The sequence below is a fragment of the Papilio polytes genome, unplaced genomic scaffold (assembly GCF_000836215.1).
Source record: "Papilio polytes unplaced genomic scaffold, Ppol_1.0 DF822733.1, whole genome shotgun sequence".
In the NCBI taxonomy this organism is placed as follows: Eukaryota; Metazoa; Arthropoda; class Insecta; order Lepidoptera; family Papilionidae; genus Papilio; species Papilio polytes.
Genome location: NW_013526471.1, coordinates 2,737,915 through 2,750,061, shown reverse-complemented (window position 1 = coordinate 2,750,061; position 12,147 = coordinate 2,737,915). Strand labels below are relative to the sequence as shown.

The following is a 12,147-nucleotide window of genomic DNA, read 5'->3' as shown; positions in this document are numbered from 1 at the left end:
AAAAAAAAAAAAAAAAAAAAAAAAAAAATGTTAAGCTGACAGTGACTTCAGAAATTGTGATCGTGTACTATTGTTTACACAAGTGCTAAACATTAACGAACACTAAATATTCATACGAATAATCGTAATAATACATAAGTACTTATTTTTATACATTATCAAATAGTTTTTTTTAAAGTACATACCTACAGTAGTACATACCTCTATAAGGTCTTCTTGCGTAGATATGATTGGCTATTCGTATATAAATAATCTCTCGAGTTTATACACACAGCACAACAAAATGTTCACAACACAAATTAGGAGGAAGAATGCTTCCACTTTAAAAAACCCTACAACTGTCAAACACATTAAAATGTTAACTAAATTACTCTAGTTAGTTAAATCATTAGGGTCATTCGATAATTACATTATTTCACGTCACGTCAATCTTTCCAACGTAACAGCGTTACGACATTTGAACTACTGTTGGTATCGTAAGAAACTGTATAAAGTTGTCGGTGAATATATAAAATGTATAAATAATTGTAAAATAGCGTGCGCCCTCTACCGTAGCTAGAGAGCCGTCAAAGTTACTTTATGGCGAAGTAGCGTAATCGTGTTGCTTGTGGTTTTCGTATACAAAGTGGGAAATTATGCTACGTTCATTAACTTACTAGAATTGTATTTCGAATACCAAATTACCACAAAGATTACTGAAATCGAAAATTCTGAAAGTAATTTCTGCTGCAATAGGAAAAGAAAAGCAATTATAAGAAGAGCAATCCTCAATTTATATTTTGTTGCGAAAGTTGACGAGAAATGTTAATTTTTATTCTGTCAAAACTACGACACATATATCAATTAATTTAACAAAAAAATTCCATTATTAAATAGGTATTCAACAATAGACGAGTTCAAAGCACGTTAGTCTCCCATAACAAAAGAATATCTACGATCCAATCTATTCAGAGTGAAAGATATTGGCGTGTCAAAACAAAGTTCAATACAATCCACAGGTATCGATAGTAAACGATATTTATGACAGTGTTATGGAAATACAAAAGGAAATATCCCAATGATCAAACAACATTCAGTAAACTCAGGGTCACAAACTAGTTACCAATAGAAAAGGCTATAAAAACGTATAACTCAAAGTACTTGAATGGAAACAAATTTATTATGAGAATATGATTACAACCACTTTGATTTCCATATTAAAAGATAATATCAACAGCTCATATAATGTAAGTACAAAAACAATGCAATAAAGTGCAATCTAACATAATTAAACTCTCAGGCTATTTCATAATAGTAATTTTCAAACTTGCACATTGAAACAATCAAGCGAGTATTATAAATACGAAAGTTTAGATGGATGGATGTTTGTTAGAGTTTGTAGCCTAAACGGATGAACGGATCTGGATGAAATTTCGCACAGATGTAGAACATAGTCTGGAAGAACACATTGGCTACTTACTTTTGTTTTCTTTTTAGTTTCACGCAGAAGGATTCGCGGGTAAATGCTAGTTATAGTATTTGTCACTAAATTTATATAAGAAAAAGCTAAATGTAGACTCCGAGTGCAGTAATTAGGAGATAAAAATAAATAAGACAATGAAATCCAGCGTATTTCTAAACGGCTTTTAACTGTATTTTTTGTATTTTCAAAATACATGACAATTGACTTATTATCATGATAGTTACATTAACAGTAAAGTACTTTTTATTGGTGTTAAAATTATTTTAAATCTCTAACTAAGAGAAAACTAGTCTACTTTAGTCAATTTCTTGATCAATCAACACTTATAATAAAGAAAAAACTCAGTTAATACCAAGCATATTTTTACGCCAGAAAAACATACACTTGACATTGTAAATTCCTGTAACACTTGACATTGAAATAAATTTCTATGTAACATATTTGTTACATAAGTAACTAAGCATGAGTGTAATGCTGTTAGAAGGCTTCAGTTATTCATAACTTGAGTAATAGAACGCGAAGTAAAAATATAACGTGTTTTATACGACAGTTAATTGACGTTTACATGGTAAGCGTGTTTACAGGCAAAAGACATAAATGATATTTAATAAACTCTGATAATTAAATAGCCAAAAACCTTACAATATCCCTATGTCAATTAGGCGTGAATTCTAATCGAATGACACCGCACTCATCTAAATCTGATCACTCGTTTAGGCTACAGGAGGTAACATACATACTTAAAAATTTATATACGCGAAAAACCCTTCCTGAGTTGGTCTGGTAATATATATACTTATCCCTTTCTCTTTTTTTAAATTTAAAAGATAACGATATGTTAAGTGCTTTTTTCAATGTAAACTTACTGTAACCGCTACGAGACTGTCACAAAACATACTAGTTTAAATTAATAAAGCTAATGCATTACAACAAAAGCAACCTTGACCTAAAAGGCGTATGTATCCGAATAATGAACGATTAATTTAACAAAGCTTTTTAATATACCCAATATTTGAATAAGCTTTGAATAGCTTTTAATCAAGCCCGAATTATAATTACGTTAATAACCCAATTAAACGCTTCAATAAGTCGTATTTTATCATGAATCTACACCGATATAAGTGCTTTTTACTTTAGCTTGATGTGTACTGTATTTAGAAATTAATAAATAACAGACTTTATTCGTATATCTATATTTTACACTTTGTATTAACATATTTTAGTGTAATCAAAGAAATGGAAACGTGGAAAAAACAAATAAAAAAAACAACAACAATAAAATACAGTTTAATGCATAAAGCTCACGCAAACAATAATTTCATCAAATACAAGTATTTCATATTACAATGCAGTTCTAAGAAAACGCAATATTTTCAAGTATTGAGTTTCTTAAGTGGGTCACCTTACGAAAGCCATAGCGTTGAAGATATATGATAGTCCTAAAACTAGGCCACTCCACTAAATAACCCGACTTACTACGGTCTACGTAACGTCTACGATACTATTTACTACGAGATACAATTTATTTTATTTATCTATTGAAATTTTATACTGAACATAACAGTTAGTTAAAGTGTTGCTTAGTGTTAGTGAGCGGTATTAGTAAATCTTTGCGATTCTTAAAAGCTTTGCATTTTTAAAAGTGCTGTTTAACGCGCTCTTTGTTCTTTGTAGTGAATTTAAAACCGTATGGTGTATAGGTATTTACATTAATTATTATATAAAATTGTATACCTTTGATAGGGATAAAAACTAGGAAATATACTACTAGCTACTTAACACTATTTAGTAATATTATATCATACACAAAAAATATTTTAAAGCTATGTGTTTACAGCAAGAAATAACCACGCAGCATTGAGATTGAGAACATATTTTTTTCATTGATATCAAATAAATAAGTGAGGAAAATAATTTTCATACAATGATACTAAAAATTCAAAAAGCAGAAAGATCTTTCTGCTTTCTTACCTACAGAGGATCGTCATAGACAACTACTCTTCCATACATTTCTAACTACGGTTATTTCTATGCATATCTTCATAACAGTAATGCTAAAAGGTGTGATCGTGTAAATGATTTATAGTCGTATTACACGAACAATAACAATTTGCATTAACACGTATCGGTTCCCCAAAAGCCGAAACGATAGCCGAAAAAAAAAGAGCCGACTAATAGTGAGTAATCGGAACAAGGCCGAACCACGGCATTTGCAGTCGCTGTCTTGTACATGTAAAATCAATATGGCGGACATCGCTTTGTCGCACGCGAGTGTAATAAAAAAATATAAATTACAATACAAAGTTCGTTTACCTCAAATCGAATCAGCTTGTAATCTATCAACACCAGAAAGTTGGAAGTAGTACCGCAGCATGCGTTTTGGACACTAACTCGCGCTGTTGTATCGACAATGGACAGTGTAATGCACAAGCCGCTCGCGCCTATGCATCTTTAACACTGACAGCAAGGACGATCGCTTAACGCTGAAAAAGCTTCATTATTTCAAACGTATCCGTCATTTCATTTCCACTCGTAAGTTCATATGTTGCTTACCTTGCTTGAAGAGTCGCGACTTTACTCGTAGCGAACTCGTACCGAAGAGGTATTATTTTCAATCTATTTTTGTACCATACTATCATTATATGTTCTAAATACAGATCCAATACGAAGATAAAGAAATCATCAACTTTATATGTTCGTAACAATCTTTCAAATTGTTCTACGATTTTATCACTGGTTTATAGTTACAATGATTATTTATCATTTGTTTGTAACAAGTAGCTTAATGCAAATTTTGACCTCAATAGCGACAGCAGAGTTTTCATATCTATACCATCTATCTATACTTCTATACTATTATAATAAAGCGTAAACACACACTTCTTTGTTGCCTAAGATGTCAGCAATTAATATTTTTGAATAATTCTTTTTGTTACAAAAGCCTACAATTACGTCACGGTTTAGGCTATATATTTTACGCCATTAAATTTAGGGGGTAAATATTTTGGATAAAAACGCTAATGTGGGAATAAGACCATAAGTTGCTGCCAACATCAAGGAAGCAAAATTGCTATAGTAGGGTAATTGGTATTTTGATATTTGCAATTGAGAATTTGACAACTGTAAACAATAGAAGTTTTTAATATTTCATGCGGATGAAGCCGCTCGGGAACAGCTAATTACTGTATAAATTTTTACCCTTTGTAACATACCTTCCGTCCAAAGAACATCGACATTTTTTTTAGCATAAATATAGGTAAACGTATATTTATTAAAATATTATTATCTCTTTATACAAACGTTAAAGCTGGTATAAAAATGTCATAGCATTGCGTGTATGAAACTGTTATTAAAAGTAAAACTTTTGTCGTTAAAACCTTTCTATCCTCGTTTTTTTTATAGTCACTCTAACTTAAAACGACAAAAACGCCCGTGCACGAGAGACCATTGTTTTGTTACTTTCGCAAAGGTCAATAACCTAATTGTTTAGGAATAGATAGAATTTTACGTCTATCATAAAAGATTTCCATCAAATTTCAGTTTATCGAAGTGGTTATGGATATCGAAATGTGTAGACTGAATACAAGTGTTTTGTTTTTTTCTTATAGTCCATTACATTTTTTTATTCCTATACAATTTAGTTTAAACATATTAAAATCAGCACCTTAATGCAACAAACGGCTTATTTGATTCTTCAGTCCGCAAGGCGGATTCGTAGCAAACGTCTACGAAGCCACTACGAATAGACCGTAGCACTAATGTAAGCTATTATTGGTTAATTGATAGACACGGATTAGCACTTTTCAGACTTTTGTAAAAGATTGTTTGAATCTTGTACCAAATAAAATCAGTTATCTTGCCTATAATTCCTCATATGTAATTCCAAAAAATACTGGTTGAAAATTTAGGTTTTTATTAATTTAATGTTAAAAAAACAAAATAAAAAATTATCCTAAAACCAATTGAAAAAACATTTTTTAAAACTTTAGCTAATATTAAGTTCAACACCGAAATTGTTTACAAATATTTTCATAACATTATAAAGTCCCAAACAAAAGTTGGTATGTCTTTTTAAAATTAAGGTTTAATAAATGTTACTTACCGATAATCCCGGATTACAGCCGGAAGTGATAGAATTCTTCCTGAATTTCGGTACGCATATCTGCATCGAACTTTTCCCTTTGGGTGGCCCGGCGCATCCATACTCGTCGCTACGATCGTTCCTTGTCAAATTTATGTTATTCGTGTTATTAACCTTTACTAAAATATTACAAGTCTGCGAAGCTATCTGGAATAGACCCTCTTCTAAATTTCTTTTATTTGAATACTGTCGATTGAAGTGTAAATAATCCCAAAGGGAAGGCATTTTTATTCAAAAATCGCGTATGGAAGTTACTGTTTTTATTTTTCGGCGTCGACGTGCGACCGACCCGACTTACGAACCCGATGTGTTGAGGTTGAGTTGCTGTACCGTGGACTTGCGCGTTAAAGTTTAGTTTTGACGTGGTACTGTCGCGTGGTAAGGTTTTAAAAAACTTGCTTTTAGTTTTTTAAATGGTATTGTAAGCTCTTAAAATAAAAACATGCCCATTTTACACATATTATAAAAACATTTATTACCAACATTTAATTTACTTAACAGGCCACACAGAAATATTAACACAAAAGGTCTCAAGATCCTTGTGTTTCCTTGTAAACTACTAACTTAATTTGAGTAGTTAATTTAATTTTCTTGTATGAATTAATATTGATTATATCATGTCATTTGTCAAATCAGAACATTTTTTTATATTCTTTAAACGTTGTGTGCGTGACGATCCCCGACCTATCAAATTGCTCAGCGAAGTTTTACATAATTAAGTGAAGTGAGTGTATTAGGTGAATTAATTTCGTTAAAAAATGAACCTCGTAGATGACTATTAACTTTCTGTCTATTAATTTACTTTTTGTAGTAATTTCTTATGGGAATATATGGAAATGATAATTTGTTTGCTTTTTTGTATTAGGAAATTGATTAATGCTTTATCACGCTATTTGTGATAAATGTCAGCTTCGATAGTGTTTTATTTACCTAGTAGCAATCATACGCGTGGAAATAAAAAAAAAAAAACAAAAGTAAGTTGCCTATGTTCCCTCAGACTTTACTCTACATTTATACCAAACATCGATATCCATTCAGTCGTTTTGGCGGTAAACTGTACCAAATATCCATCTAAGCTTTCTCATTTTTAATATTAGTAAGATTAAATAAATAACAATGAATTTCTGCTTTAAAACTTTCATGTTCAATACATTTTATTTGCGACGTGAAAAAATATTTGTATGAAAATGTATAGTCAATGTGAACAAGCGGTTATATTTAAGTACAAACGTGTACAAACGCAAATATGAATACTAAAGTAAACCCATTATTAAAATAGAACCCTCATGGACTAAAGTAAACTTTTGCGTAGTCGCATTATTTACACTCAAACATAAAACGATACTATAAAAAACAAAACATAATCGTTCGTCAGGTAACTCCCTTAGCGACCAATTTACGCGTAAACTCCGCAGTCTAGCTCACCCTTTTAATATTTAAGGGACTGTACATATTTGAAACGAAAACTCGAAAGTCTATACCTTCGTCCTTGATGGTCGGTTTTATTGTTATACCTAATTTACTATTAAATAAATAACTATTATGTACTAATGTACATGATAGTAATTTAATAATTAGTTTCTTATATAGAACAATTGACAATTACTAGTAGTTATCTATTTCTTTTTAAATTACATGTTTACAGAGTGTAATTTTTTGAAAATTCGACTGATTAAGGTTTACTTTAGTGTTATACACTCTTTTTCATGATATAACTCAATAAATTATGACCTGAACATATTCAGTGCTAGAATTTGTAAACATGATGTGTTAAAATTCACAATGAATGACACTAAGGGCCTTTCCCACCAACTTAAAAGTGACATCACTGTCAGATAGAGTACCAAAATCTGATATTTCCATCAAATTTTACATCATCACTAGCTCACTATATGTACCCACCGAGGGGCTCGGAGCCTACCCTAATAAGGGGTGACTAGGTCACCCCTATTAGTCATAGAATTTTACATGTTCGGTTGTTATCAGACAATTTACAATTTGGTGGGACAGGCCCTAAATGTCCTAACTATATTAATTATCAAAATACTGTTCTTTAAGTCAGATGCATTTTCATCAAAGATGAAGAAAACAGATATGTATGTTTGTGATATTTATATTTTTAAATGATATAAAATTTTTAAGTAAAATATAGTCGAGTTTATTAAACTGATTTTTATTTACTTTAACACCTTACATATAATTAAATCAGGGTAATTAATAATTATTGGTCCCATTAGAACGGCGTGACTCTGGGGTTTGAACACCACTGCGTCTTGACTCTGGTGGAGTCTTTTCTTCTTCATCCTTCATGTCCACATCATCAGAAATGCATTCTATCTCATCCGAGTCATCCAGAATGGCTTGGAGCTGATGTATTGAAGTAACCAAGACATGAAATTGCTTCTTTCTTAAAGCTAATCTGCTTTCCAATTGCTGTTTGGATGCTTCTAAGCTACTTAACTCTTTCTTTAACGTCGCAAGTCGTTCTAATGTTTCTTTTCTGTCTGGCTGTTCACTTATTACTTTTGCTAGAACATCATACTCGATGCGGTTTTTACGTACAGTTTTTGCCTGAGCTAAATCTGCTTTGCTCTTCTCAATGTTACTTTTTGCGACTTCTATACCGTTTTCTAATATTTTTGACAGTGATTCGTAGCTTTTTAATTCGGCAGCCATCATGCCAGCACCAAGTTGTGATTTTGTTACGGCAAATTCACATTGAGCTAGTTGCGCTAGCATTCTGTCGTGCGTTGATTTGCTAAAAAACATAATAAATGCCTACATTATAATAAATTTACTAAATCCCTTCGAGATGTAAGCAATCTACACAAACAACACTAAACTTTTCTAACCTCTCTTCCAGTTTTTCGTCAGTATTGTTACACCATTTTATTAATGTCTTCAATAATACATTTAATCTGCGGTCATCCCCTGTACCATCGCCATCAATAAGCAGTCTCCTTCTTATAACATCTTCTGTAATGTTGATTTTATGGTAATTATAGATTGTTAACTAAACGCAACATACAAGTTGTATACAAAACGAGGTAACTTTTCTGTAAATGTAAGGTTTTGTACTTACCATCACCCATGTTTAATATATAAATAAAATTGTTTACTTCGAGGTTTTAATTAAAAATGAATGATTTGAATATTATTTTTATTTTGCCTTTTGAAGTTTCAAATGTTTTGAGGTTTGACGCTTTTAAAACGAGTATAACGTTTTTGGGACGTACAGCCATCAATAAGAAAGTGCAAAAAAACTTTTTGTCGTTTCTAAACATTTAACTTTCGTTGTTTTTTTAGTAAATATATATTTTTTCATTTTTGTCTCAATAAATAATTTTCTAGATAAAGTGTAAGCCTCTTTTTGTTTTTTTAAACGGCAAAAATTTCACATATATGTAGTAGCCATTGTGCATATCTAAACGCATTAGAAATGTCAGTTTTATTCAATGTTATGATTCTAAGCAAGTGTAAGTCTACATTAGAAATAATGGAGATTTTTCTATTTTCCGTCAATTTCAATCGTCAATCTTTGTATCCCTCAGTATTCTTCACATAGATTTTCCATTTATAATGTCCGTAATCATGGAAAACAGAAATTTCAGTGATAAAGTGGAAGCTTACTTTTCGGAGCTAGGGCGACGGTTAGTCAACTTTGTTTTATTGTGATACCTGTATTATCTTTACTACCTAAAACATGGAAAACAATTATAAAAAACGGTTTATTTCAGGAAAGTGTGGGGAAGTATTATGCTGGGACAGATATTGTCTTTTATATTAAGTGGCAAATGCATACTAACAGCACTACTGCAAAGTGCTACATGGCAATTTCCCACCACAGCTCAGCTGATTATTCCATATTTATTGCTATTTATTTTATTTACACCGTCTTTGCTATGTGCGGACTTCAAAAAATTGACCAAGTAAGTAATTTGAAACATAACAGATAAGCTTTTAAAATAATGTTTTTTAGTATCCAATAAGCATGGAATTATGACAGACAAGTATATTCTACATCTTTCAATGGTTTGATATATCTTTATCTGCATAATCTAAGCTTCTATACCCATAAACACTTTTATATAAATTTTCATACATTTACTAGTTCTAGACAGTTGGGCAGGAGGCTTAAAAAAAGGAATTCAGTATTCTTATTTAAAGAAATAGCATATTAAAGTCATAGCATCTAATACTAATCTTTATATTTTAGAAGATGGTGGGTTTTAATCATGGCATGCACTTTGGATGTGGAAGCAAACTGGTTAATGGTTACATCCCAGAGGTTTACATCTGTACTTAGCTGACAGCTGCTTGCCTGTAGTGGTGTGGGCGCTGCATTAGTAGGTGGGGCAATGCGGGGACAGAGGCTGGGGGTCTCTCATGTTGCGGGAGCAACACTCGGCCTGATGGCTGTTGTTTGTGTGGTCTGGGCAGATGTGGAAGGTGCACCAACTGATGGTAATGTATAAGAAATTGTAATATTAGTAAGAAGTAAGATTGATATTTATATCAAAATTTGCTTTGATTAATTTAATTGAATGTTATACACATGCAGATTTCTTTTTGTTTACAGGTAAAAATCAGCTAGTAGGTGACATGCTTTGTCTGGCAGGTTCATTGCTCTATGCCTTGGTGACAATTCTTCAAGAGATGATGTTAACCAACCAATCCTGTTCAGAATATTTGGCTCTACTCGGTTGTATTGGAGGAATAGTTTCTTGCACGCAAACATTTTTTCTAGAATTTGATGAGCTACTTTTATTTAATTGGTTTGAGTTAGACACTATTATAGAATTTGGCAGTTTCTGTGGACTGCAGACTATATTTCAAATATTACAGAGTTTTATGGTAAGAGATGCAGGAGCTATTATACTTCATCTCTCGTTTTTATCAGCTGATTATTACACACTTATTGCTGGGATGTACATTTTCCAATTCAAGGTAAGGTTATCATTATCTTAAATTTAAACCCTTAAAAAGAAAAGTATGTTTTTAATAAATAATTTAAACAAATTGAGGTTTCTTTATATTGTATTTGGTGTAGCTTTCAATTTAATCAGAAGAACCCTTTCATTAACTATAATTCCTTGAAAAACCTGATATAATGCAGGGTTCTGTTTTTTTATTATTTGTTTTTCTTAATATTATTGTCTATACTTTAAAATTGATTTATTTTCAGTTTCATGCACTGTACTTCTTATCATACTTCCTGGCAATGGTGGGTGTATTCCTGTTCAGTGCGAGGTCCACTCAGCCCCCACCCTCTCCGGAAGCTTTGCCACAGCTCGTGAATGATGCTGTATATTCCCAGGATAATGTGTCTTTGTATGTATGATTTTCCAACGATTTTGTCCACATGGAATTTAATAAAACAATCTAGTAATGTAGCCTATGTCAGTGAAAACGCAATTTTTAATAGCAAAAAAAATTTTTGAACCTGTTCATGTAATTTTTTGGAAATTCTTTGACAGTTTCAATTTCTTTATTTTGAAATTCTATTGAAATTTATTGACATGTTAATCTAATCTATGTTCTAAAAGTCCTTTTTTTTAAGTTAAAATCTAAGAGCAGTAAATTAGCTTTTTTTATGAGACTTGACTAAAGTATTGATAGATTTTTACAGTATTTTTTACTAACAGTATAAATTATTTTAGGGAATATGCAGTACCGACGCTGGATTGTATACCTATAGAGGGTCTAGAGCCGCCCATGAGTAGAGATACGACCTTCACTTCGTTCCTCGGAGCTCCTCAGACTACTGTACCCAATGGTAACTTACTCGGACAAACACATGATCACCAAAGTACTTCTAAAGATTTGTAGCAAGCTTATTTGGTCCTGTAAGAACGACGCTGATTTATTACTGTCAGAAAAAAGGATACAGTACCAGCACTGATCTGTATGAATGGATAGGCGATCGTTTGAAAATGATAGGTTTTTTGTTTCGACTGAAATGCAATAAATTTTAATGACAAGTCTATCATTATTATGAGCTGAACTCCTCACAGCAACCAATCGCAAATGTCAGCTGTAAAATCGAGTATGTAAGTTTTTTATTGCCGAAATATAAAAAAAAAAAGTAATTTGAAACATTCTTCCAACCGAACATTGGAAAAATCTAACATTTTGTAAGCTTATAATCTGACGTGTAAGAATTGAAAATATGTTTTAAGAAGTATTAGGTATGGTGGCTTCTATATTGTATGTTATTGTTTATTAGATTTTTCTTTATAACTATACTGTGAAAATGTTTTAAATATATGTAGGGAAATATAATATATACATTATGTATTTAAATATTTAATGGACATGTAAAAAGTAAGAATATACTTTGTTAAATAAAACATTGTATAACTTTTTATTTTTAAAAATTCAGTTTACTAATATCTAGAAAGAAATTTCAGTTCAGATTTTAGACTTATCTTCCTTGGCAATGTATTGAAATTTGAGCTTTATACTATGGTGTGAGAGTTCATTTAACATGTAGTATTCCAGTGTGACCATTTAAAATTTAGTACTGCCATAATATGAATATTAA

General features: G+C 31.4%; 4 protein-coding genes across 4 annotated transcripts in view; 2 read left to right on the top strand and 2 right to left on the bottom strand.

Annotated features, from left to right (window-relative positions):
• LOC106105790 (phospholipase D3-like) overlaps positions 1-5,845 on the bottom strand; it is a 31,824-nt gene extending 25,979 nt beyond the window's left edge. The window contains exon 1 of the mRNA XM_013286235.1: positions 5,565-5,845. Within this exon, the coding sequence (XP_013141689.1) occupies positions 5,565-5,828 (264 nt within the window). The 5' untranslated portion in view covers positions 5,829-5,845. The remainder of the gene's footprint in view (positions 1-5,564) is intronic.
• A 1,912-nt stretch (positions 5,846-7,757) lies between these two features.
• Positions 7,758-8,743, bottom strand: LOC106105740 (THO complex subunit 7 homolog). Its single transcript, XM_013286171.1, has 3 exons — positions 8,686-8,743; positions 8,456-8,579; positions 7,758-8,361 (listed from the first exon to the last, which is right to left on the bottom strand). Exons 1-3 carry the CDS (start codon positions 8,693-8,695, stop codon positions 7,818-7,820), a joined length of 678 nt encoding a protein of 225 aa, XP_013141625.1. The 5' UTR covers positions 8,696-8,743; the 3' UTR covers positions 7,758-7,817.
• A 311-nt stretch (positions 8,744-9,054) lies between these two features.
• On the top strand, positions 9,055-9,933 carry LOC106105741 (solute carrier family 35 member F1-like). The gene is made up of 3 exons (XM_013286173.1): positions 9,055-9,253; positions 9,341-9,532; positions 9,820-9,933. Exons 1-3 carry the CDS (start codon positions 9,183-9,185, stop codon positions 9,911-9,913), a joined length of 357 nt encoding a protein of 118 aa, XP_013141627.1. The 5' UTR covers positions 9,055-9,182; the 3' UTR covers positions 9,914-9,933.
• A 4-nt stretch (positions 9,934-9,937) lies between these two features.
• On the top strand, positions 9,938-11,873 carry LOC106105739 (solute carrier family 35 member F1-like). The gene is made up of 4 exons (XM_013286170.1): positions 9,938-10,067; positions 10,183-10,550; positions 10,789-10,934; positions 11,264-11,873. Exons 1-4 carry the CDS (start codon positions 9,962-9,964, stop codon positions 11,430-11,432), a joined length of 789 nt encoding a protein of 262 aa, XP_013141624.1. The 5' UTR covers positions 9,938-9,961; the 3' UTR covers positions 11,433-11,873.
• The last annotated feature ends 274 nt before the right edge of the window (positions 11,874-12,147 follow it).

Coding starts and splice junctions, on each gene's coding strand:
- LOC106105740 (XM_013286171.1), bottom strand. Junction 8,362..8,455: donor GACGAAAAACTGGAAGAGAG/GTTAGAAAAGTT, acceptor TATGTTTTTTAG/CAAATCAACGCACGACAGAA.
- LOC106105741 (XM_013286173.1), top strand. CDS start 9,183: ATGTCCGTAATCATGGAAAACAGAAATTTCAGTGATAAAGTGGAAGCT. Junction 9,254..9,340: donor TTTTCGGAGCTAGGGCGACG/GTTAGTCAACTT, acceptor GGTTTATTTCAG/GAAAGTGTGGGGAAGTATTA. Junction 9,533..9,819: donor GACTTCAAAAAATTGACCAA/GTAAGTAATTTG, acceptor TTTATATTTTAG/AAGATGGTGGGTTTTAATCA.
- LOC106105739 (XM_013286170.1), top strand. CDS start 9,962: ATGCGGGGACAGAGGCTGGGGGTCTCTCATGTTGCGGGAGCAACACTC. Junction 10,068..10,182: donor GGAAGGTGCACCAACTGATG/GTAATGTATAAG, acceptor TTTTGTTTACAG/GTAAAAATCAGCTAGTAGGT. Junction 10,551..10,788: donor TGTACATTTTCCAATTCAAG/GTAAGGTTATCA, acceptor ATTTATTTTCAG/TTTCATGCACTGTACTTCTT.